Here is a 27,022-nt window from a genome sequence, read left to right on the forward strand (position 1 = left end):
AATACGCCGTTAATAATCTGTAGTTTGTTTCAGCATATGAAAAACTTGATGAAGTTCTTCTAACAGTAGCGAGCATGAGCGAATCAAACAGAAATGTATGATGTTGATGTGTCAGCACACAATAAATCCGTGTTTCCAGAATTTGGATGTGGTGACCATGTTGGTGTTGGTTTGTTTTGTGTTTTTTTATGTTTTTTCGTTGTTTTTGTTTTGATGGGTTTTGGGGGTCTTCTTCTTTTTTGGGGGGTATTTGTTTTTGTTTTCCTTTTGTTTTGTGAAGTAGAAAAACAGCAATCAAACACAGTCACTATATCTGACATACTGTATGAGCTTATGGGGACGTCAGGTCAGAATATGTCACAACACTGCGGTCTTATCGGACACGACGTTGCATACATATGTTGGATTACATGACCCGGGAGATAGTAATAAATAAACGCTCCAACAATGTCATCTTAGTGCAATTATGGTAAACCTACCGGTGGCTAGTGAGTGTATTCATACGAACATAACCATAACACACATATATACTAGGCACATAAAGAAACTGTGCATACACAAATTTTAAATCTAAATTTATCAAACATGTGTAGACACATATGGATTTAAACTCAGAGATTAGGGACATGTATCCAACATGCATGCATGTGCCACGTTCCGTGGCGGCAGTGGATTCGTCCTTGAGACGTGCAATACGTTGTTGCACGTGCATTCCGGGAAAGAGAAACAGAGCAAATGAATGCCACACAATACTGTCACTTTGGAAAGCTCAACCCCTGCCCTTGCGATCGTTCAAAAAATTAACGGCTATTGAAACGCATAGCATGCCAAGGCTCACGTCTGCACAACGTGACAAGGCCAATGGGATGGTCCGTTGGGGAATGTCTCAACGACAAGTGGCTGCACATTTCCACTGCCACCGGAACACCATTTCTGCACTGGTGAGACGCTACCAGAAAACAAATGACGTCACCGATCGGCCACGTTCTGGACGTCGACGTGTAACAACGCCAAGACAGGACAGATGGATAAGGGTGACCCATCTTCGCCACAGGTTTCAGACTGCAGTGATGACTGTCCGAACCATCCCAGGACTTCGCCGTATCCACCCCAACAGATCTGACAACGTTTACGTCATCACGGGATCGAACCACGACGTCCCGCCATACGGCCTATCCTGACACAACGTCATCGACAAGCTCGCCGAATGTGGTGCCGAAATCATGTCCGCAGACCCGTGTTTTAGTTGAGAAATGTTGTTTTTACAGATGAGTCCAGGTTGAACATTTCCCAAAGTGATAGACGTCAACGTGCCTTTAGACGCGTGAGAGAACGTTATGCACAGGCCTGTGTCTTGGAGAGGAATCGCTTTGGTGGTGGTTCTGTGATGATTTGGGGTGGAATAAGAGCACGCCTGATTGTTCAGGGCAACTTAACTGGCGTGGGCTGCAGGGATCAGATTCTTCGACCTGTGGCAATTCCTTTTCTGCAAAAGGTTAACATTCCACATGGACAATGCCCGCCCTCATACGGCAAGGGTTGCTATGGATTCCTTGCAACACCACAACGTTAACTTACTGCCTTGGCCTGCAAATTCACCGGATCTCTCCCCGATAGAACATGTTTGGGACGAGATGGATCGACGTCTACGCCGTCTTCCTCATCCGCCAGATAACGTCCTTGACCTTGCAACAGAACTTGAGAGAATCTGGCGTGACATCCCACAAGCCTTCCTTGCACGTTTGATAGGCTGTTTGCGTCGTCGATGCACTGCTGTTCTCAATGCCGACGGTGGACATACCCGTTATTGAGCTTGTGACATGGTCGGTTGACCCCTGTCCCGCTTGTGGGCTCGTGACGTCATTGTGATTGACTTTTCAATTGAAATTCTCCCGACTTGTTATGGTCTCATGATCCCTCAATTAAAGTTTATATGTACCTTTGACATTGTTATCGTACTTATCAACTGGGATAATATTTTGACAATGCACAGTTTCTTTATGTGGCTAGTATGCATATACGTTTTGTAACAAATGCTATCATACAAAACATATAATTTATAACATACAACCTTCCCTTGTCTTATCACACATTAAAACCGTGTTATCAGGATTTGTATCTAGGATTTGTATCTAGTGACCTAAGAGACCTGGTCATAGCGGTGCTGGCACCTTTATCGTACACGATGATTCCTTTATAAAGGTCCAAACAATATCATCTTAGTACAATCATGGTAAAACTAACGGTGGCCGGTGAATGTAATGATACAAGGATACACGCAATATACATACATACACGTTATCGAGTGAGTGAGTGAGTTATTATTTAACGTCACATCGGCAATATTTCAGCCATATCGTAACGAGAACATATGTGACATTGAAATGGAAGATATGTATATTATAAAAACAGTAAAACAACTAGAATATCACAATTACAACTAAAACTAGTGTGGAAAATTAAAATTAATAGCACTATTTGGACAATACAATATAAAAACTGGCTATAGATCACCAACAACTGAAGGTAGATCACTACACGTTATCTAACATACTGTAACAAATGCTATCATACAAACAATTAATCATCGACTGTACATTCAACCTACCCTGGTCACACAGAATGGACTGGTCTATAACACCTTACCTACCCTGGTCACACATAATGGAGTGGTCTGTCATGTGAACTATAGTATAAATAAAACAGGTGACAACTGAACTGGTACAAGCTGACTGGACGAGAAGGTAACATGTCTTTGTCTGTTTTATTTTTGTGTCTCACTCTGCCACCGTCACTTACGGGTTTACTGTTATCGTTAACAAAGCCAGACGGCAGTATTGACACGCCCATGCTCGTACAACATATCAGCTTACTTGAACAAGCCGTAGCAAGTCTCAGGACCACAACATCAGACCTGACATCAGAGTTAGATGCAACCAAGAAGAACCTGACGGCGACTCAATCCGAGCTGCAAATCACAAAAAGTGATCTACAGACAACCAAGACAGAGCTTCAGATGAGCAAAGCGTCACACAATAACAGTATGTATGATCTGCTAGTGTTGAACTCTGAAATATGATTGGTTGGTTGGTTGTTTAACACCATACTCGGCAATATTTCAGCTATATGGAGAACATCCGGGTTAGAAACACACGAATGACATAAGAGGCAACTAACAGGCTCGGGGCCTTGGCTGAGTCATGTCATCCCAATTGCGTAGATCGATGCTCTTGATGTTGATGACTGGATTGTCTGGTCCTGGCCCATACGCAATTACTTACAAGCTATGTAGCTGGAATATTTTTGAGTGCGGCTTTAAAGAACATACAGCCAAAACATACCCAGTCTCAAGCACCAAAAGGCGTGGCAGGCTATTTTAGGACATAATGTTTCCAACTTTTATTTTAGTATGGCTCCTATGTTTTCTTCAAACAGCACCGGTGGCAAGAAACATTGCATTCCACGTATCAGCGCCGAACAGTGCCACGTCGGGAGTTCCACTTGTGTATCAGTCCATTCTCTACAATGCTGGGTCTGCTTACAACATCACTTCAGGGAAGTTCACAGCACCAGTCTCTGGAACGTACATGTTCTGGACACAGCTGGACATGAACCAGCAGCGCTCTTGGATGTATGTTAAAATCATGCAGTCAGGATACAACACAGCCGTTTCCGTTGGCCTCGCACAGACAGGTTCGGACGTGTATGAGTCTGACGCTACAGCTATTGTAGTCAACCACGTGGAAAAGGGCGAGCAAGTGTGGGTGGAACCAAATGCGTCCAAAGATATTGACAGTAATGATGGAACCTTTTTTGGTGGTGTTCTGGTGTCCGTGAATTCAAATTGACCTAATGAAATCATTGGCTGAGAATCCGCGATAGGATTGACTTCAATTGATTCGTTCTGTAGTCTACCAATTTATTTGCAAAACTACCTCTGCCTATCTTCAGGAGATGTTTGCCAATCAGTCTCTCCAAAAATTATACCATTAATGACACCATAGAAGACTCACCTCTCTCTCTCTCTGTTGTTCTTACGGATTAATATATCGATACATTCTGTATTTTGTCAGCTGAATAAAGTTATGTCCAATATCGAAAGAAGCACTAGGGGATCTGTAAGAACTGTTATAACGTTTCGTGATCTGTGTGTGAATACAAAAGTTTGGGGGGACGGATGGTCTCATGATGGAGACGAAGTCCCAGGATTGTCTGATCGTTTTCTTACGACTAGATATATTCACAAGAATCTGGTCAAATGTTTGCAGCCCCGTAGATCCTGGCTAAAAGTGGTCTTCCAGTGGAGATGTTTCTCTAGAGAGGTAATTAAATCGATATGTAGCCCACTCGTTGAAGTGACTGATGCATTTCTGGGTTCCACAACAAATCTAATCCACCATTTTACTCTACATTTGACATTCGTATGCGACCTTTACAAGGCGCAATCAACCGTCTGTTGTGCTGCCTATAGGAATGTTAATACAGCTACCTCTTTCTACTGAAAAGAAATCGTAAAAGTATTGTCCCAACCTCTGTCTGTTCATTAAATTGCAGTAGGTAAAACCAGAGCTGAATCTGACATTCAAAGAAATTAAACACTAATGAACATTTTACAATACCAATATGATCAATAACAAAGCACTTCTGACGCTCAGAAATCTATATTTTCAGATGGGTGCAAGGATAGTGACAGTTGCCTGCACCACTGTCACCATCTCATCCAGTTTACCTGATAATTGTTCCATTTTAAAGCTCCAAATTATATCAGTAATCGGTCAAAATGTAACCAGCTCCTGATATTTTCAGATTCCTTTTCGTGCATTAGACCTATAAAATATCTCATATGCACTTTTACTTGACATAGTTGAATTACATTAACGCTTTGTTACTGGCCAATACCACCTCGTGTTTTGTTGGTTAGCCAGCCGTGTTTGAATTACTGATAACACAATGACCGATTCTGGCAGCGCCACTTCTGATACAACATACTGATGCAAGACGGGTATTAAATATTAACAGAGATCTGATGTGAAGGAAATGGCGCATACAGTTAGGTCACATGAAACTGAACCAAGATCATGTTGCATCTAGAAGTAGTCGACATACAACAACATCCCATTGTCCAATGATGATTCACTCCGTTTTGTATTCCTTGTGAGTTGCGAACAAGCTTTCTGTCACAAGGAGAGAGCGAATGAGTTGAGATTTACAGACACATCGGAAATATTTCAGTCATATCGTAACTAAATGATATTATACATTCATGATTCAGCTCCCGTTGTCCATTAGATAAATCTTTATTGTATAATCATTTTAAAAGCTTGTTCACAACCCAAAATCCACTTGATGATACCATTGAGAATGATGTTTTCAGTCCTGGTGTAAATATTCCTTTAAATGACATTGATCGCTGTATTCTTGAGTCTGCTATCACTGATGAGGAAATAAGTTCATGTCTTTTTCATCTTAGAAATGGCAAGTCAGCTTGTATTGATGGTGCAATGCGAACTGTTCATCTATACATAGTATTATGCTTTTTTAAAGATATTGTTTAATAGTATTTTTAACACAGGTGTTTTTCCCATGGCTTGGACGAAGGCAATAGTTATTCCTTTACATAAAAAGGGTGATCGCAAAAACCCAGATAATTACAGGCGGATATTTTTATTGTGTATATTAAGAAAATTATATACATCTAATTTAAATGTCCGTATCACGAACTGGGCAAATATATGGAGCAAAGTTCCCGAAACACAAGCAGGCTTTAGACAAGGGTACTCTACGATTGATCATATTTTTACTTCGCATGGTGTTATAGAAAAATGTCTAAGTAAGAAAAGGAAAAGGTTATATGTTGCTTTTATTGATTTTAGAAAAGCCTTTGATTCAATTGACCGTTCTAAGTTATATAAGCGCTTATTCAAATCTGGTTTACATGGGAAAATGCTAACTGCTATAATGAGTATTTACAGCTCGGTAACAGCTTGTGTTAGAAGTGATAACGGATATACTGAGTATTTTGACTGTTCAATTGGTTTAAAGCAAGGATGTGTTCTTAGTCCTTTTTTTTTTTCCTTTTTCATTAGTGAATTATCAGACGACATATCTAGATATGGTAAATATGGAGTGCAGTTATTTCCAGACATATTGGAAATCATGTTACTTATGTTTGCAGATGATGTTGTCCTTATATCTGACGCAATTCCAGGCTTACAGAATCAACTTAATATTCTACATAATTACACTGAATATTCAGGTCTAAAAGTAAATTTTGGCAAGAAAAATATTGTTGTTTTTAGAAGGGGAGGGCGCTTAGGAAGAAATCAAAAGTGTTTTGTCCAATGGCCAACTAATAACAACATTAAATACTTATAAACATTTGGGAGTTTTATTTTCGTGAACATTTAAGATAAGAAATTGCATCAATGATTTAGCACTGAGGGGTAAGCGGGCTTTAATGGAAGTAATAAGTAATTTAAATGGAATTGGAATAGTAGACCCCAGTGTGTATTTTAAAATATTTGATGCGCAGATACAGCTGATATTACTGTATGGGGCAGAAATCTGGTGAATACATAAAGTTTATGAAATAGAAAAGGTTCATCTAACAGCTTGCAAACCTTTCTTGAATGTCAGCCCTCAAACACCTACTGCTATTGTATATGGCGAGTGTGGAAGATATCCTATCTTTATAAACGCATTGTGTAAAACTTTAAAATATTGGTTAAAGGTTATTCATATGCATGAAGATAGAACTCCTTTGAAAGTGTATAAAAATGCAAATGTATTACGATAACTGTGGATATAAGACATATGCTTCACATATTAGAGAAATACATTTCTCACATGGATATAGTTACGTCTGGATGTCTCAGACAGTTGGTGATGCAGCTTTATTTGTAAATAGATTCAAGACTGTTGCAATCAATATGGTTTTTCAATCATGGAATTGTACATTGAATAACAGTTCACGATACCGTATTTACCGAGAGTTTAAAAGTCTGTTAACTCCAGAAAAATATTTATCATGTATCTTGAACAAAACGTTTCGAAATATGTTGATGAAATTTAGATGTGGGTTATTAAGGTTAAAGTATAATGAGGGAAGATGGTTAAATGTTGAGGTTGCAGAACGTAATTGTCCATTGTGTAAGCTGGGTGTGGAAGATGAATATCATTCTATTTTAATATGTACTAAATATAACTCCCTTAGATTAAAATACTTGCCATATGTATATCAGAAATAACCAAACTACTATAAATGTAAGTCCCTGTTATCAACAAATAATGAAACACTTAAGAAATTTATGTAAATATATCTTTTCATGCAATCAAACTCCAATAATTTTTCTTTAAACCACAGATTTGTCCATTTTAAATGTTTATAAAAGGTGTGTATATATGTTTATATCTAATATTATACTTATACTGACAAGAAATCTATTTGAACAAATAACACGTGTATTATTGATATGTATGCCCTTCAAAGTGTATCTACATTTGTAAACAAATGTATGTATGTTGTATATGGGCCTGTGGCCTACATACGTAGTAATAAATACTTGACTTGACTTGATAAAAGTAGTTAAATTATATAAAAGAAAAAAACCTGTCGATGAAGGATAGTAAAAGTAAAAACAACAATTTCGTTTGCAGACCTAACGATGCCATGAGAATATCAGAAAAAAATCCTTCGTAGATGATGATTAGAAATATTGATCCTGTACGATCAATACAGTCAAGCAGAATATGATTCCTTCATCACATGTGTACAAAATGGAGTATCCTCACCTTTCAATATATATTCATGTGTATATCTTTAATGACCAATACGACATCGTCGCATAACGACCTCTTCAAATCTGGACTTGCATCCCAAGTCAGTGTAACCGATAGTAGGTTGTATTTCATAGAGTTTATTTATGCCTACTTGGATGTCCCACTTCTTTTGCATTATAGCCTCGATGTGACATCTGTGGTGAGGTTAATGATCGCTGTATGGGAGTTCAGGTGGTGTCACGGATTAATTGAGTGCTGATTTAGCTGCAGGATCTGCCTCTGTGTTACCAGTAATTCCAACATGGGTGGGTAACCCCCAAAATAACCATGTCGTGTTTGCCAGTAGCAAGAAAATTATGTAATTCCATACTTTGAAGTAAACTTGGATGTGATCATGGCATGTTTTACTAGCTTGAGGGCATGACAGATAATCAGAAAATATTATGACTTTCTTATAATTTGACCGATTTCTGCTATGTTTTAGAGTTGTTAAAATGGCATTAGCTTCTGCTTTGAAAATGGAACAGTTCTCGGGTAATCTTAATGAGATCCATCTGTAAATAGTGATTTGTAAGTGTTTTAGCGTTTCTCAACAGATTTTACTCTTGTGATAAATTCTTTGCGTTAGTTGCGTTCTAGTTGCGTTAGGAGAAGACAAAAGCTGCGTTTGGGGCTATATTTTCCAGATTTTTTGGTAGCCGAAAGATATATCTGTTTTCGTATGGGACAGGGAAGATTTAAGTCATATAATAAACATTTATAAATACCTGCATTTCCATGTTGTGTGCGTATGTTGTTGTTTTATATATGTATGAGGTGGCCGCTACATGCACTGATGCGTCTAAAATAGGGCGTCCTGGTTGTATGTCAAAACTGATGAATCAGTTCAATCTGTTTTGAAAAATCTAAGAATTAAATGACGGGGCTGATGTCGGTTAAAAGATCCTTCCTTGCCATTGAGCATTTTTGAATTATTGATCCCTTGTGAAGGACAATCAATAGTTATTGCTTGACTGTGATTCTTTGGGGGCATATTTGGGCATTTTGCTGTGAACCCACTCATCCAATTGACGACACAGGAACATGTACAGACATCTATTTGCGGATAAGGTCTCCTGCAGTATCACTGAAAAAAATACTGTGACTATGTGTCCCAGTTCACCCAGCTGCAAATGTGTACTCTGTCTTGAGGATGAGAATGGTGATAACTCGCAGCGCCTAACAGGCTGCATTAGTTTTTGCATTTTGAATACATCCCCAGGGAGATAGCAAGTTGGTTAAATCCATCACTTAATTCTGTTGCTCACAGTCTGTTAGGGAACACCTTGGGAGTTGAGTTTTTCTGAAGTTGGAGTGTCACGAATGATGGCAAATGCCATGTTTGCCAATTAGTTGCGTGGATATGTGCACTATATAAATATCCTATAATAAAGAATGTACAAGGGAGGGTTCATAAAAGTTGATATGTGTAACTGGAGCGGCGAATGGGACGTGATGAACTATTATAATCAGTCTGGACTGACAATCCAAGTAGATTTAACCAGTAGTTGGTTTAATTCATATAACGTTTTCATACCCATTTGGTTGTCCCTGTATTTTGCATTACATTGGATATTATTGAAATAATTAAGGCTGTTAAGATAGGCTTTGCTTTAGAAATGGAACTACTGTCTGTTATGCTTCTCGGCATACTTGTCGAACATCAACACCTGTGATGATCCTGGTGGGCCCACCCAGGTTAGAATTGGTCTTCAGAAGCCCCTCTTGTCGCAATTCGCGACTAACGGGATCGGGTGTTGTGGCTGGCTGACTTGGTTGACACATGTTATTGTATCCCATATGCGTAGAACGACGTTCCTGCTGTTGATCACTGTCCCACTCAGCAATATTCCAGCTGTATGGCGGCGGTCTATAAATAATCGAGTCTGCTGAACTCCATGCTGGAATTTCACAACTAACAATTTCTGATCAATGTCGGATCGCCAGTACTCAAACTCAACTACTTTCCAAACTCTGAACTAAAGATTTGACAGAGAGTATAATTATATTCATAAAGGATCAGATCTACAGGAAGGAGAACCATTGCGCGGCTACATGCATTCCCAAAACTGTTACCTAGATGTCCAGCATTCCTGGTGCCTCCACGACCCAACCCCAAACTGTTGTGAAGATGTCCAGCATTCCTGGTGCCCCATCGTCCCAACCCCAAACTGTTGTGAAGATGTCCAGCATTCCTGGTGCCCCCACGTCCCAACCCCAAACTGTTGTGAAGATGTCCAGCATTCCTGGTGCCCCCACGTCCCAACCCCAAACTGTTGTGAAGATGTCCAGCATTCCTGGTGCCCCATCGTCCCAACCCCAAACTGTTGTGAAGATGTCCAGCATTCCTGGTGCCCCCACGTCCCAACCCCAAACTGTTGTGAAGATGTCCAGCATTCCTGGTGCCCCCACGTCCCAACCCCAAACTGTTGTGAAGATGTCCAGCATTCCTGGTGCCCCCATGTCCCAACCCCAAACTGTTGTGAAGATGTCCAGCATTCCTTGTGCCCCCACGTCCCAACCCCAAACTGTTGTGAAGATGTCCAGCATTCCTGGTGTCCCCACGTCCCAACCCCAACTTGAAACGAGAATGTACAATTTCTTTTGGTAAGAGTTTTTTTTATGATAATCAGAATGGTTTTATCGTTTCTAAATATAACAGTTTAGATTTCCAAATATGATAAATACATTCCATCGCTCTTTTATTGGTTACGGTTTCTTTTCCTAACACAGATTCATTTCAGGTGTGACTTTGTGATAACACACTTTCGCTTGCCTGTGCACTGTATTAATGAGATCGTCAGCCCTCTCTTCTCTTTCATCCAAGCAGTCCGTTGACTGGTCATCGGTACCTTCAGTAGCTGGACACCATCTGACATCGTCTTTGAACACATCGTCATCTCTGAAGGTAAAGTAGTAACAGGAATAGAAATATTGTAGGATTTTTTTCCCATTTCCTTGAGAGTTGACACAAATAATATGCCACAAAGAGATTTTTTTTGGCCAGTGAACTGGTTCATTCTTTACAGTAAATATATCTCACTTAGTTTAAATTGATACCTTTGTTACCTAACCAAAAAGTCAGGAAAGTAATAAATGCTTGTTTTACATTGTCTACCCTCCTTATCAGACTTGCTAAAACAGAATGCATGAATGAATAATTTGTGCTTTGGGCCGCATCAGCAATATTACAGCTATTCGCGGCCGCATTAGTCAATATTACATGTGCATTTATGGAATAATAAAAGGTTCTGAAATGTCACATACATACATGTATTACAGAAAATTTGAGAAATACTCAGAATCGGGTTCAAAATCTATATCTTGTCATAAACATTTGTCTCTTTCCAAAAGCTATTATCTGATGATTATGGACTGGGTAGAAAGTAGTTTCATTGTAGAAACATGTCACAAATAGAATTTGGCAAGTCAGCTAATGCAGTCGTCAGCACTTTTATTGTTGGACCTGATCTTCAGATCTGTTCAGTATACAAACTAGCTGACATATAGATACAAGTTATATCAAATAACACAATCAGTGTCCAATATAAGTAGTATGCTTCTCTCGAGGGTAATACGGTCTGATGTACGCCTCTTTGTAGCAGTGTCATCCCAGCCGGTATATACGGTCTGATGTACGCCTCATTGTAGCAGTGTCACCCGAGCCGGTATCTTACCGCAATGTGAAATGTACAAAATATAGTTTTATTTTATGTTAAAGATCGCTACCGACTATATGACATGCAAACAAAATGGGGTCTGTCTCTCGACTGGATTTTTAACATCAGTGAAACATATTCTGACAAGCATAAAACTGCTATAAAAATTGTTAATTATGTTTAAGCTGAGTGTACAAACCACTCAGTGTATAAAAGAACTTCAATAAAGCAGTGAAAGTCGGTAAAATAAATATGTACAAAGTGAACACAAAAACAGCTATTCGAACGGATTTCGAACTCCGGGCACGGCATGCGTCATATTATGACGTCATAAGATTGTTATCATTTCAGCTTTTTGGCGGGGAGTTTGGCGGTTACCGTGGCAGCGGGTTATATTTTTTTCCAGTGGTCACCCTCCAGGGAGGGGAGGGTGACACGGAAACTTGTTAAACCGTCATTGACCAATGAAATTAAAGTATTTTACATGACAGTAAGATAAGGTGTTATCCCCATGTGAGTGAGTGAGTGAGTTATTATTTAACGTCACATCGGCAATATTTCAGCCATATCGTGACGAGAACACTTGACATTAAATAGAATATATATAGAAATAATAAAACCTGTCAACGAAGGACAGTAAAACAACTAGAATATCACAATTACAACTAAAACTAGTACTGAGAGTTAAAACTGATAGCACTATTTGGACAATACAATTTAAAAACAAGCCATAGATCGCCAACACCAGAAGGTAGATCACCAAACTAGGGACCATGGGGACTTACAGTACTTTGGCTACCTGCATGGACCCTAGTTGGATTTACACCATCCCTTCAGCTGCTGGCGATTGTAAGAAATGTTAGCTATAATTAAAAAGACAAGAATGCTACGTCTAAAAATCCTGGTAAGTTTAAATTGACTTTGAAAGTTTTGGGACTTACGTACCCCCTCAGGAGGACAATAATTTTACACTACGTCAACCCCCTTTGAGGGTACATGTGTGTCGGTGTCCCCTGCCCTGGGGCTATGTTTAGATACATGTATTTCTTTATGAAAATTTAAATAAGTAATTAAGATTGTTAGTGGCTGTATCCTCAAAAGGGGTTAAAGTATTGTATTATTTTCCCCATGAGAACCATTCCAAAAACTTCATCGTTTTCACAGATTCATTATCTTGCCTTCAAGCACTTAACCGTTCAATATGTCTCCACTAAACTTGCCACATAGATAGGTTTGGTGGTCAACTGGTGCCCTGTGGTAGTTTTGGATTTCTGAATACAATTCCATGGCAACAACTTTGGCGTTTCCATTGCAACAAGCTTGACCTCGACTGATTTTGGTGGTACTCTTTTTCCGGAGAGAAACTATAAAACCTTTCAATACTCTCATTCCACTTCCTGGGTATTCAACAACCTAATGACAAAAAACCCAGTGCCACTCTATTTCCAGTCAACATTACCGAAGAAGTACTCAGACAAGCATGCTTATATATTAATAGTTTACATATATATATGTGTGTTTACATATACATACATATATATATGTTTTCGTCAGATCAATGTGATGAACAATGTAACATTTGACATAGACATAACTAGTTCACATATTCGTGAGGAGTATTTTACTACTGCCAGGGATATTGATGGATTTGTCTTCTTGTTGCATATCTGTTTCAGTTTCTCATACAGCAAGGTTAAACGACATGACACTTTGCAGCTGTGTCCGTCTCCTCTTCACCGTCACGTCTGTCATTCCTGTCGTTGACGTCACATTGATAACTACAAAGAAGCCATATGGCGTCAGGATGTGTGAAAACATCTGTAACAAATACAACTGCAGCTCCTCTTTTGCATATGACGTGTCCACACTCACTTGTCATATCTATGACAACACAAAGACTCCAAGTGTGACCTGGAAGGCATCTTTTAATCGGAAAGGGGTAATTATTGACATACCATTGTTAACATTTCCAAATACAATCAACACTTTATGTGTGCACGTGGTCAAGGTTACATCCCTTTTGTTTATACCCTTGTTAAGTAATATATATGTATTCAAAATAAATAATAAGTAATATATAAGTAATATATATGTATTCAAAATAAAACTCATTTGTACTTAAAATGTGAATGAATTCAGACTTGATCTCGTCACTATACGGCTGGAATTACCCAACTCGTTCCTAGTAATTACAACATCATTCAGGTTAATAGGTCGGATAGAAGAGGAGGTGGTATTGCACTTGTATATAGGCAATCCCTCAAGATGAAACGCAAGAAAGCAATTACTTTCAAATCTTTTGAATATGTTCATGCAACATGTGAGGCTTGTAGAGACATGCTGAGGATTGTGTTACTCTATCCGCCCCCAACTTCCAGAAGAATAAGCACACATACAACGACTTTTTCCGGGATTTCTCAGACCTTTTGGAATCCATTTCTCTGGAACCAGGAATTCTTCTAATCATGGGTGATTTCAACATCCATGTGGACAATCATGCTGATCATATGACTAAGATGTTTAATGAACTGTTGAGCACATTTAATCTGGAGCAACATGTGACAGAGCCCACTCACAGATCAGGCCACACACTTCACCTCGTCATTACTGGAGATGTCAAGTGTTCTCAGCGTCACAGAAGTTATTGACGAACAAATGTCAGATCACTTTGCTGTTCACTGCACAGTCGATGTTGACAGACCAAAACCACAGCGGAAGAAGCTGTCATACAGAAAAACTAGGAACATTAACATTGCAGATTTCTCATATGATGTCGATGCTGCTGACTTGGTCCCTGCCCTGTCCAAAAGCAGCAATATTGACGAGAAGGTTGCATTTTATGACCATTCTCTGGGAGTGATACTCACGCACCCATGAAAACTCAAACTGTAGTAGTTCGTCCTCATAAATCCTGGTACAACGATGACATTCGAGCAAAGAAGAAGATCAGACGTGCTTCTGAGAAACAGTGGCGTTCTATAAAGTTAGAAGTTCATCGTCAAATCTTTAAAAAAGCTCGAAATGATGTCAATGATGCCTTGAAACTAGCTAAGCAGAACTTCGTACAGAAGAGCATCAAGCAGAGTAAAAAACAACTTCAAACAGATGTTTGCTCTGGTGAATAACTTACTTGCACCTAAGTCTAACTATAACCTTCCCGATCATGACGACAAAGAGGAATTGGCAGGGACATTTGCTGAATTTTTCCACACCAAGATTCACTCCATTCGACAGGAACTGGAACTGAAACGCCAAGTTCACGACATCACTACACTGGAGTCTTTCGACAGTGTTTCAGCAATGAATTCTCTCAACTGCGCCACCTCTGGAGAGGTTCGAGACGTAATCATCAAGTCCAAAACCAAATCATCTTCACTTGACCCAATTCCAACATGGCTCACAAAGTCTATAATTGACCATATTGCTGAACCAATCCTGGATATCATCAACACATCCCTCGTCTCCGGTATAGTACCAAGTGCCTTCAAGCATGCCCTTGTGACACCAATTCTGAAGAAACCAACACTTGATCCAGAGGACTTGAAGAGCTTTAGGCCGGTATCTAATCTGTCATTTTTATCGAAGTGTCTGGAAAGAATTGTTGCTAAGAGGCTCCTTGATCATCTTCACGCTAACAATCTCTTGGAAATTTATCAGTCAGCATATAAATCTAAACACTGCACAGAGACAGCTCTTGTGTACATTCACAACGATATCTTGACTGCAATGGACCATCAGCAAGTTACTCTTCTTATTCTCCTGGACTTGTCAGCGGGTTTCGATACCATCGATCACTGTATCCTCTTCAGGCGGCTAGAGACCAGCGTTGGACTCACAGGAACGGCACTGCAGTGGGTAAAATCGTATCTTTCTTCTCGGACAGAGTCAGTAAAGATCGGTGACAAAATCTCAATACCATTATTGGTTCGCTATGGAGTGCCACAGGGTTCTGTTCTGGGACCCCTTCTCTTCAGCTTGTACATTCTACCAATTGGAGACATCGTGAGAAGTCATTCCCTAAAATTCCATCTCTACGCTGACGATAATCAGTTGTATATTTCCATCAAACCATCAGAAGTTTCACAAGGTGTTCATAAGATCGAACACTGCATAATGGACATCCGGGAATGGATGGCTGTCAACTACTTGAAGTTGAACGACAGCAAGACTGAGTTCCTTGCCATAGGCTCACGGCAACAGCTGCAGAAGATGCCACCTGGAATCACACTCAAGATAGGAACTGAGGATGTGAAGACCTCAAAGTCAGCCAGAAATCTGGGAATCATCTTCCAGTCCAACATGTCCCTAGATGAATATGTCAAGTCCCTCTGCAAGTCATGTTTCTTTCACATCTACAACATCGGCAAGATCCGCAACTTCCTAGATATTGAGACAACAAAGCTCCTAATGCAAACACTTGTAATCCCAAAGCTGGACTCACTCTTTTGCAACACGGCATCTTCAACACTTTCTAAATTGCAGAAAATTCAAAACGCAGCAGCTCGTGTGGTCTCTCGAACCCATCGCCATGACCATATATCGCCAGTTCTGAAATCCCTTCACTGGCTTCCAGTAAACTACAGGATCTACTTCAAGATTCTGCTACTGACTCATAACTGCCTCTACGATGACCAGTCCAGTGACTACCTTCGCCAGCTTGTACATCTGCATGTACCCACCAGAGCTCTTAGATCAAAAGATACGTTAAGACGAACACAGCCAAGCACAAAAACATCAATGGGTGATAGAGATTATTAGGTCTTCAGACGAAAGTCTGGAAGACCTACTGTTATTATCCGAATATTCTTCTTCTTCTTATTATTATTATTTGTACAGATTTTGTGACAGCTCTCCTGACCTAACCGCTTGGCCGATTTTCGTGAAACTTTCAGGGATCATAGCCTGTGTGCTGAAATTGATACATATTCGAAAAAATCCCGACTTCCGGCTTCCGGTAAGGGCAGACAACCCAAAATGTCGAAATCTTTGCACCTGAATAACTCAAAAACTATAAGAGCTAAATTGACCAAATTTTCACTCAATGTAGACAACATCATTCCCCATCGATTCAACCCATAGGCGAAGTTTCGCGACAGAAAAAAAATTCCGCAATTTTGAAAAAAAAAAATTGACATTTTTGCCGATTTCTTCGTTTTGATGGTGCATGTCTTTAAAAATCTTCTTCTCAAGAACGGCATATAGTACAATCGCGTTCGATATATCATTTTTAAACCCACACTCCGGACTACTTAAAATCTTCAAGGCATATGGATATCTTGAATAGTTTAAGAGTTATGGCCCTTGGAAGTCAGTGAATTTTTTAAGACGCATTTTCATAGGGTTGAGAAAAAGGTCAATTCTAATTAGCATCCTGTAGGTAATTGAATGGGAAACATTCTTGCATCACATTATGGTTATGTAAAAATCAATAATAACGTCACCATTACGACACAAACACAGCCTTCGCGATTTCGCAAATTTCCGCACCCTTTTTGACGGTGCCTGTGTTTACCAATTCTCTGCTCCTGAACGGCAAATCGTACAATAGTGTTCTATATATCGTTTTAAAGCCCACACCCCGGACTACTTGGGTTGTTCAATGCATGCTGATATCTTGAATAGTGTCGGAGGTATTGCCCTTGGAAGTTGGTCAACTTTTGGCAAAACGCATTTTATAGGGTTCACAGCTCTGCGAAAACACAATGTATTTCATGTTTGAAGGTACCAAACTGTACACAATGAAATGTGAAACATTTTTGCTTCACATTATTATTATGTTAAAGTCAATAGTTACGCCACAATTACACCACAAACAGGGAGGGACATTAGGATTTCGCATTTTTTCAGTTGTGAGAGTTGTAATATAGCTGGAGGAAGTGTCGTAAAATCTAGCAACACTGCCGACGTCCTGGTTTTCCAGTGCCCACAGAAATGGTTCCTTCTTTTACAGCCCGTAACTCCGCTGTTCTTAGGTGTACATTCAAAAGAATTCGTGTTCTGGAATTGCCAGGATGCGATCTCTCCAGCAGTTTGTTTACCAGCCTCACAGTGAGAAGAATACACTTGACTTTTTGACCACAACAAAGTCTGCAACATTTACCAGTAATGTATCTTATAGTATATGCGTCCTATAAAGAAACTACCACTGCAATGCGTGGTCCACGTGCAAATATGGGAGACGATGTGAATTTCACCAACAGATGTAATTGACAATGACAAGGAGCTGTCAAGTCTTTGCTGAAACGTTATTCAATGCCCAAAGAAATAGTTGCCCTTGAATTGGCCTTTACATTACATCGGCATTATCCTACCCATACAGCGCCGAGAACAAGTTTGCATTAATAAACACTGCAAATACAGAGTCAGAAATGAGTTTTATTTCAAATTTTTGAATGCACTCTATATATACACATAAATCTATGGTTGTTTCACAAGTGCAGTATATGCATAAACGTCTATGCGTCAGATACCTAGGATGGTGGCGATTCCAAAACACTAATCGTTTAAACAGTACACCCAAGGACAGCGGAGCTACGGCCAGTTAAAGATAGAACTATATCTTCTGTGGGAACTACTTAAAAGCTACATGACCCCGGCTGCATTTCACCGATCCGCTCTCGTGTCAAAAACATGTTCTGCCTGCGTTTTGGACGCTTTCTAGCACTTCAATACACTTCAAACACCCGTAACTCCGAGAGTTAAAATGGACGGTCCACCTGGCGTCAAAAGAAACGGTACAAGTGAAGGTAGCCACGGAGGGGTCTATGGGGAGGTCTGAAGACCGTCAGTATTGCCCAGGAGGCAATCCTAGTTATTATTAGTATTATTATTAACTCAACCCTGTTAAGGAAATATCATTTCAAAACCAATGTGGACTGTTTAACTAGGAAACAACACAATGTTGTTGAGTTGATTTGTTGAGGTGGGATTTACCTGTCATCGGCATTATTTCTAGCTATATAGCAACGAGATCAAGTTTGCACTCATAAATAATCCAAGTAGGAAGACCATCTTTTTCAAACAAGAGTCATCAGAAGATGACATATCCCCCCGGCCCCAACAATCTTTGAAAGTTACTTAAAGTCCAGCTTGATTTTAGACTAAGTGCAAATCGATCCTTGGAAATCATGAAAAATACAAATGCCAAAAATCTGTAAGAGCAAAAGGCACCACTTCAAGATCTGCCTCACATATCTGCCAAGTTTTGTTGAAAGATATTAAGAAGTTTTCGCGTTGTGCTCCGGAAACGAAACCCACCCCTTCCTTTTGAGACTAAGTCCAAATCGTTTCCATGGAAACCGAGAAAAATAAAAATGCCACAAATATGTAAATAGCAAAAGGCACCACTTCAAGATCTGTCTCATATATCTGCAAAGTTCTGTTGAAAGATATTGAACGGTTTTCAAGTTGTGCTCTGGAAACGAAACCCACCCCTCCTTTTTGAGACTAAGTCCGATTCGTTTCCATGGAAACCAAGAAAATAATAAATCACAAAAATCTGTAAATAGCAAAAGGCACCACTTTAGGTTCTGTTTGATATATCCACCAGGAAAAATACTGAACGGTTTCTGAGTTATGCTCCGGAAACGAAGCCCACCCCTCCCTCTAAGTCCCAAACGTGTCCATCGAAACCGAGAAAAATATAAATAACCAAAATCTGTAAATAGCCTAAGGCACCACTTTAGGTTCTGTTTGATATGTATACCAATTTTCGTTGAAAAATATCTAACGGAGTTATGCTTCTGAAACAAAATGATTACGGACGAGGCGACGACTATATCCCCCCGCATTACATGCCGAGAGGATAAAAAAATACCAAAATGGACAACAATCTCCTCCTCCAAACCACACAAACATATATTTTCATTACATTATTATTTACGAACAGAAAGTGTGGTTTTGTTTAAACTCCTGTCAAGTAATTCATTTCAAAACAATGTGGACTGTTAACATTGAAGGAAACAGCATGAGGACTTAGACTTATGTGGTAGTACCAGAAAAACAGGGTAAATAACTTGATCATCACTTTTCCCTTCTTGACATGCTGTCAGAGAAAAATCATAACCCAGTCTCTTAATATTGGTGCATTTTGTTTGTCGTGATTGAACAAGTAAGTGTATGTTCACAGAAACAACGTAAGAAAAAACGATCTCATCGTGAAGAACATAGACGCAGATGGACTTGTAAGAGTAAGTGGAAATAATTGTTTTTTTATTCTGTTTTTTTCGTGTCCCTCTAGTGGTACCCAGCACAAATACGGCCCGTGAAAATCCGGGAGAGAATTGGTCTTCAGTAACCTATGCTTGTCGTAAGAGGCGACTAACAGGATTAGAAGTTGGGTTGAGTTGACTCGAGTTCGGTTGTACGTCGCATCGGCATATTTCAGCCATATAGGGACGAGACCAAAGAATCAGGATGTCAGGCTCACTGACTTGGTTGACACAGTTCAATGCGGCTTTGTTCAAGGGGAGGTTCGTTAGCCTCTGAATATAGACTGTCTACCGGAGAGGTCCTAAAATCTCCAAGACAGAGTCTAAAGCCTTCATGGTGGTCATTTATTGCTGGAAAACGAGTGTGTGCTTATGTTTCTTATCGCGACTGATTCTTACTGAGTGATCACCTTCCATGATTTAATCATCGTAATGAATGAGTCAAACTGTAACCACTTTGTTTAGCCTATGTGAATTTATTCAAAACAATAAAATCATATTCTTTATACACACGTTCACATGTGATTAGCCCCGGCACGATCCGGATTAGAACTATTCTTCAGTAACTCGTGCTTGTCATAAGAGGCAACTAACTGGATCGGGAGGTTAGGCTCGCTGACTTGGTTGACACATGATATCGTATCCCAATTGTGTAGATCAATGCTCATACTGTTGATCACTGGATTGCCTGGTCCAGACTCGATTATTTACAGACCGTTGGTATCAAGATGGAGTGTGGCGTTAAGCATCGAACAAACCAGCCAACATCACAAATACGTGCATAATAACGTGTCCACATAGAGATTGTCCTGTACAGTAGGGTGGTGGTAGAGTAATCTAATGGTTAAAACATTCGCTCGTCACGCCGAATACCCGAGATTGATTCTCCACATGGGTGCAATGTGTGAAGCACATTTCTGGTGTCAACCATGATATTGCTTGAAAACCTACTAAAAACGGAGTAAAGCTAAACTCATTCTGCACAGAAGGACAAACATGTGAGACAACACTAAGGACATGCAAAAAGCATGCCAATCATCCAAGGTGTAAAGCCATCCGACCCCCATCCAGTTATTAGATGATGCACCCCATGGGCATGTTTTGGGACTGAATCATATACTTCCTACTTTACATTGAGAGTGAAGCGACAAATGTCAAGGCAACCTGGAATATTTTAGCCAACATGCTTAATATATTTAGGTCAGGAACGGAAGAAACTAATTTCTTATACAAGGGGAATCTACCACTCAACGATCATTATATCTCTTGGTCAAATACAAGCAAAGAAATGCAAATGTTTGATGGAGCTGTATCAAAATATTTGAGTTATATTTTTCCAAATGTGTACACTTCTCATTTCAGACAAATACGAAAGTCAGTGGATCAGCTGTTATGAGACACAACATTCTAAGGAGTGCTCTTTTCTTGACTTGATACATACCACCACTTGCATGATGTGTCCTGTGTAAACCTTGGCACATCTTTGAAAATTATTTTGGCGAATACAAATGAATATACACTAAACGCCAAAAGAAACGTTACCCTGCTTCCTTAGTGACGGAGGTACCTATCTTCAGCTGGCGTTGTGATGCGTGGACGTCCACTTCTTGTTTTGTCTACGGTGACCCCAGTCTGTCTGAAGCCCTGAAGAAGTTTTATAACCGTGATACGGTGGCATCCGAGGGCGTTGGCAACAGCATTGTATGTCGACCCCATCTGAACCATCCCGATGGCTCTTTTCTCTCTCTTCAGATGTTAATCGTGGCATATTGCTCGTACTTGTCTATCATATCATGTATACTAGGCTCTCTTTATACCATACAAAATCATTCTACGTGTGACATGGAGGCAACTACTGCTTGACTATTGCTGCGTTTTGGCGATTGATATTGCTGTGTGTAAACAGAAAATGGAAAAATATTCCTTTGAAAGCAAAAATGTGAACAAAGATAATTGTAGATGTTCCTAAACACTTTTTCACAATATCAAGAACGCGTTTTACTTGTTTTCACTAACGCAAATCAACAGAAAATATTTTAAAAGACTGAAATTATAGGAATGATTATTTTACAATTTTACACACTCTACAACGGTTGTTTCTTGTTTTAATAGTTGAAAAAATGTGAATTTAAATGGTTTATATTTGTCGCAAAGCAGGATTTTATTTCAGCCTTTCTTTTGGACATCTGAATCACTGTTATTGGTTCATTTCGGCATGGACGGACGAACATAGGACAATTTAACTCTTCTGGAAAAAATATGCATTTCACCTAAATATTTGTTTCGTGATTTGCATAAAGCTGTGATATTAAGCTTTCTTGTAAACTAATACCTTCTAACATATGTTTGATAAGTTTTAAGTTATTCATAAAGGTAGGAGGGTAACGTTTCTTTTGGCGTATAGTGCATAGTTTCTAATACCTTAGGTAAATATGAGTGCCACTTTGTAGCATAATTCTATGGGATACAAGTGTATTTGATAGCAGCTGATGGTGCAGGAGGGATGGTGTTTGATTCCAAAAGAAATCATCTTGAGAACAACTCAGTGTGTGAATTGCCGACATAAGGTCTCACTACGGTACTACAATGTGAACCCCTAACAGTCTACAGTGTCAAAACAGTATCTTTCAAGTGTTCAAATTATTGAGAAGCTTCAAGCTGTTTTCAGATCATGTGCTTACTTGAGAAGTTAAACTTGGTTAGAAATGGTCTGCAACAACACATGTTTGTCGTAAAAGGCGACAAACCGAATCAGGTGGTGAGGCTCGCTGACTTGGTTGGCACATGTCATCGTATCCCAATTGCATAGATCGATGCTCATGCTGTTGATTATTGGATTGTCTGGCCCAGACTTGAATATTGAGAGACCGTCGCCATGTAGCTGGAGTATTGCTGAGTGCGGTGTTAAACAACCAACCAACCTTTGGTCCGTTTAAATGTGGTCCAGTATCTTGAATGTGCATCCTGTCCAAAGCTATCTCACTGGATGTTTCTAAGGTCTCTCGTGTCCGAACCATGTAAGCTATGACAAAATGTTTACTGTTATGTGTAAACTTATTGTAATAGCCTACCTGTGATCTTTGTTTTCATTGTTTCATTCTGTACTCAGCATTGTCGATATATTCGAACCCCTTCATGTTCAAAGGAACCAGCAATCGATGGAAGAACCAACTAAACTCATTAGAATTCATACTTTTGTGTATAAGTTTCTTTGTAATAACCTACATGTGCAACTGATTCACGTCTTTGGGTTGGGTTGTGCTGCACTCAGCAAGTCAAAATACACCCCGAAAATACATATTTTGATCTTAATACCTGGAAGCTAATCGATCAGCCAGAATAATTTCAAACAGAACGTAAGTTTGAGACTGAGTTAAAATGTTACGTATTATTTCAACCACATTGCAACAACACCATGTCCTCTCACAATCACAGGTCTATTTTATTAACAAAGATTAAATGAGTTTCACTAACAAACATATTTCTTCATTGTATTAATATTTACAATCCGGCTTTTTTTACCTAGCACTAAGAGCTGAAAAATACAACAGACATGATACAATGTTCGTTATATTAATGTTGAATCACAGTGAACTTTATTTCGTTTGAAGGACGAAATAAACTGATCTGTATCTTACGTCACATCGGCATTATTTCAGCCATATAGTGACGAAAACAAGTCTGCATTAATAAGCATTATAAGTACAGAGTCAAAATGAATTTTATTTCAAAAACATATATTCATTACATTGTCATTTAGTCACACAGTCAAGCAGAATATGCCTGATGGTGAAAACCTCATTGCAAGAGATACACATGGGGGTCCATCCCCATCCGTTTTCAGCAGAGAGTCATGTGTAAACCGACTGTGGCAAATACGACATCGTCGAAAAATTACCTGAACACGTCTTGACTGACAACCAACGTACGTATAACCAATTGTTGGCTTCAGTTCATACAGTTTATTTCTCCCTACTTGGGTGTCCCACCTCTTTGCATGAGGTCCCGAGTATAGCTTTTGATAGTGGGTTTGAAATCACTGTGGATCAGCAGTGGAGATAAGGGCTTGTCAAGAGCTGCTTTAGCTGCAGCATCGGCTTTTGTGTTAACCAACCAGCAGAGGAGGATGTCACATTGGCCAGTAGAAAGGTCGATGTAAAGTTCTAAAATGTCCAGAATGATAGGTTGACTTGAAGTAACGTTTTGAAGTGCTTGAGTCTGTGAAAACGATGAAGTTTTTGGAATGATTCTGCTGTTTAATGTAGGTCAAAGCTGAGAAGATAACTTTGGCCACGGCAGTGAAAATGGAACTGTTGTCGGGAATCTTAGAGGAGACAGTCTTGGATCCAATGACTGTAGCACTGGCAACTTGGCCCTCATCCTTGGATCCGTCTGCGAAAATGGATATATGGGTGTCATACTTGGAACGTAACTGTTTGTATTCCTGTTGAAACACCAAAGGATTTGTTTCGGACTTTTTGAGCATAACCTCTGTTTTTTCCTTATTGTTTTCATCGTTGTTTATTCATTCTGTGACAGGTTTGCCCAACTGTAAACTATGTATGACAGTAGGTCTTAAATCAAAGCAGAATTACCTCCATGTCTTTAGGTTTTCTGGTAGATGTATACATTATTTCAGCAATAGGAATAATATCTTGAGTATTTCTTCCCAATCGTTCAGATGAACACTTCACAGTGCACGTATTAGTGATGGGTGTCATCGGATGGACAGGAAACAATGAATGAATAAGCATTGCTTCAGTGAGAAAGGAAGATATTAAGTGCCACGACATAAGGATTGTTTGGTTGGTTGGTTTGTTGTTTAACGCCACTCTCAGCAATATTCCAGCTAAGGGGCCGGCCGTCTGCAAATAATCGTGTCTGGAGGAGACAATACAGTGATCAACATTATGAACATTGATCTACGCAATTGGGATACGATGACATGTGTCAACCAAGTCAGTGAGCCTGACCACCCGATACCGTCAGTCGCCTCTTACGACAAGCATGGGTTGCTGAAGACCATTTCTAACCCGGATCTTCACGGGTCACCACAAAAAGAACAGTGATAAAATGATGATAGGGAAACATAAAACTATATTTAATAAAATAATTATGAGTAGTCAATGCAAGAAAAACGCAACTAGCTGACTAAATCTGTGTCTTGTCATTACCATGTATTTCTTGAAACCTTATGCAAATTATGTAAACCTTATTGAAATGAAATTTCACGAATGTTCTATTCATACAGTCTAAAATAACGTGGTTCATGGTAACGCAACAAGGACTGAACATGGGCTCATTTTCTCATATAATCAGTATGCAAAATTGCATATGCATATACAGATTTCAGCTCTGCTGCCGTGTCTGCTATACCATATTGTCGGTTGTTATAAATATTCAATTAGAAGCATTGCAAAGCTGCCAAATAAGTTTGATCCCGCAGTAAAGCTAGAACATGGGCCTTTATTTCGAAGCAAGTGCGTTATGGAACAGGGTATGTCTCCAGTTTATTTCATACATTGTATTATCAATATTGTTGGAATCATACGCTGGACATTTTGGAAAGGAACAGACGGAAATGTTTGATCACCATTGAAAGCTTATTTCTACTTTGTTGGCATTGTTATAGCAAACCGTCCCATCGAAGCTGCTTTGCAAATGTGAAATTTGATCATAGTATGGCTTTATGCCAATTTTGGCAATATACCAGCAATATCATGGCGGAGGATACAGAAATGGACTTCACACATTATACCCACGTGGGGACTCGAATCCGGGTCTTCAGCATAACCAGCGGACTTTTCAACCATTATGCTATCCAACCGCCCCTTGGTAATGTCAACTTACCTTTGTTGACAATATCTTTCGAGCTTGTTTTCAGAGCCCCACGATTAGGTTGTCGTTTCTCAGGCTGGTCCTGTGTACATAAAGTGACTTTGTTTATTACATTCTGATATGAATAAGTTCCTCATTTAGCGACAAAACCAAGTCTAGACATGTACACAAATACAATTTTAGTACACACTTTAAAGGAATATGTTGAAATAGATATTTCATCACTACAGTATTATTCACAATTAAAAACATCATTCACACACAAAGAAGTATGTTATCTGTAATAGTGAGTGAGGGAATAAGTGAGTTTGGTTTTACGCCGGTTTTAGCAATATTCCAGCAATATCACGGCGGGGGACACCAGAAATGAGCTTCACACATTGTACCCATGCCGGAAATCGAAACCGAGTCTTCGGCGTGACGAGCAAACGCTTTAACCATCAGGCTACCCCACCGCCCCTGTCTGTAATAGTATTCAGCATCATGATCAACAGTATATGTAAAGGTTTTTAATGATTCAGTTGGTGGATTGCACTTTGTGGGTGATTTAAATATTTCCTGTCGTGCAAAAACATGTTTTACTGTAAAAAGGCACCTGCATTTTTAATTAATATTAAAAACAGATGTTTAGAAAACGGATTCAAATTTCAAACTCTAAAACTGATTGCATTCACTTTTGTCGAAAGTAAAAGGCTCTAATAAAGTTTTCAATCAACATTTCACCTATGAAATATTTATGTGTAGATGCCCGAAGGCGCTGAGTATATTAAAGGCCGATTTAAATTTAAAGGGATTTTTGTTGTAAAAACCCCTTCCTCCAGCTGTCCTCCCAGATGGATCCAAGGATGGTGGCACAATTGTAAATGTCACAGTCGTTGGATCCAGAACAATATCTTCAACATTACCGGATGTCATTTTTACAGCAGAAGATAATGTCATATTAAGAGCTCTAAAGATTAAAAAACCAGTTTAAATATACACAGTTCATCTTATTTTCAGATTCAAGCTCGTGTCTTCAAGCTATTAAATCGTGTCTTTTAACTATCCACTAATGATTGGAATTATTGAATTGTTGAATTTTTTTGCTGCTGACCACTACCACATCGTTTTCAGCTGAGTATTCAAGCATGTTGGAATGTCTGGTAGCACGGTGGCCGATGCTGCAGCTAAGGCTGCACGCAACACATTTGTGGCACCACTTTTCATCCCTTACGGAGACTATAAATCAGTCATTAGAGATTAAATGAGAGATCTAATCTTATTCTTTTGTTGCTGAGATTATTGATTGCATGATCATATTGTATTGTCATCAATGATAAAGAATTTTAAGTGTGGACACGTCATATGCTAAAGAGGAGCTGCAGTTGTATTTGTTACATGTCTTCACACATCCTGACGCCAAATGGCTTCCTTGTAGTTATCAATGTGACGTCAACGACAGGAATGACAAATACAACGTTGAAGAGGACACGGACATAGTTGGCATATGTCATGCTT

At 39.4% G+C, this 27,022-nt stretch overlaps 1 protein-coding gene across 1 annotated transcript; it reads left to right on the plus strand.

Moving 5' to 3' along the window:
* Positions 1-2,740: 2,740 nt before the first annotated feature.
* LOC124259485 (complement C1q tumor necrosis factor-related protein 3-like) lies at positions 2,741-3,854 on the plus strand. The gene is made up of 2 exons (XM_046693616.1): positions 2,741-3,041; positions 3,436-3,854. Exons 1-2 carry the CDS (start codon positions 2,750-2,752, stop codon positions 3,846-3,848), a joined length of 705 nt encoding a protein of 234 aa, XP_046549572.1. The 5' UTR covers positions 2,741-2,749; the 3' UTR covers positions 3,849-3,854.
* The last annotated feature ends 23,168 nt before the right edge of the window (positions 3,855-27,022 follow it).

Source organism: Haliotis rubra, unplaced genomic scaffold, assembly GCF_003918875.1.
Source record: "Haliotis rubra isolate DU_JTF1 unplaced genomic scaffold, ASM391887v1 Scf723, whole genome shotgun sequence".
Taxonomy (NCBI): domain Eukaryota; kingdom Metazoa; phylum Mollusca; class Gastropoda; order Lepetellida; family Haliotidae; genus Haliotis; species Haliotis rubra.

Bases quoted from the DNA above. Each gene is read 5' to 3' on its own strand.
- LOC124259485 (XM_046693616.1), top strand. From the start codon at position 2,750: ATGTCTTTGTCTGTTTTATTTTTGTGTCTCACTCTGCCACCGTCACTT. The intron at 3,042-3,435 runs GTATGTATGATC...TTCTTCAAACAG, and splicing joins CAAAGCGTCACACAATAACA to CACCGGTGGCAAGAAACATT.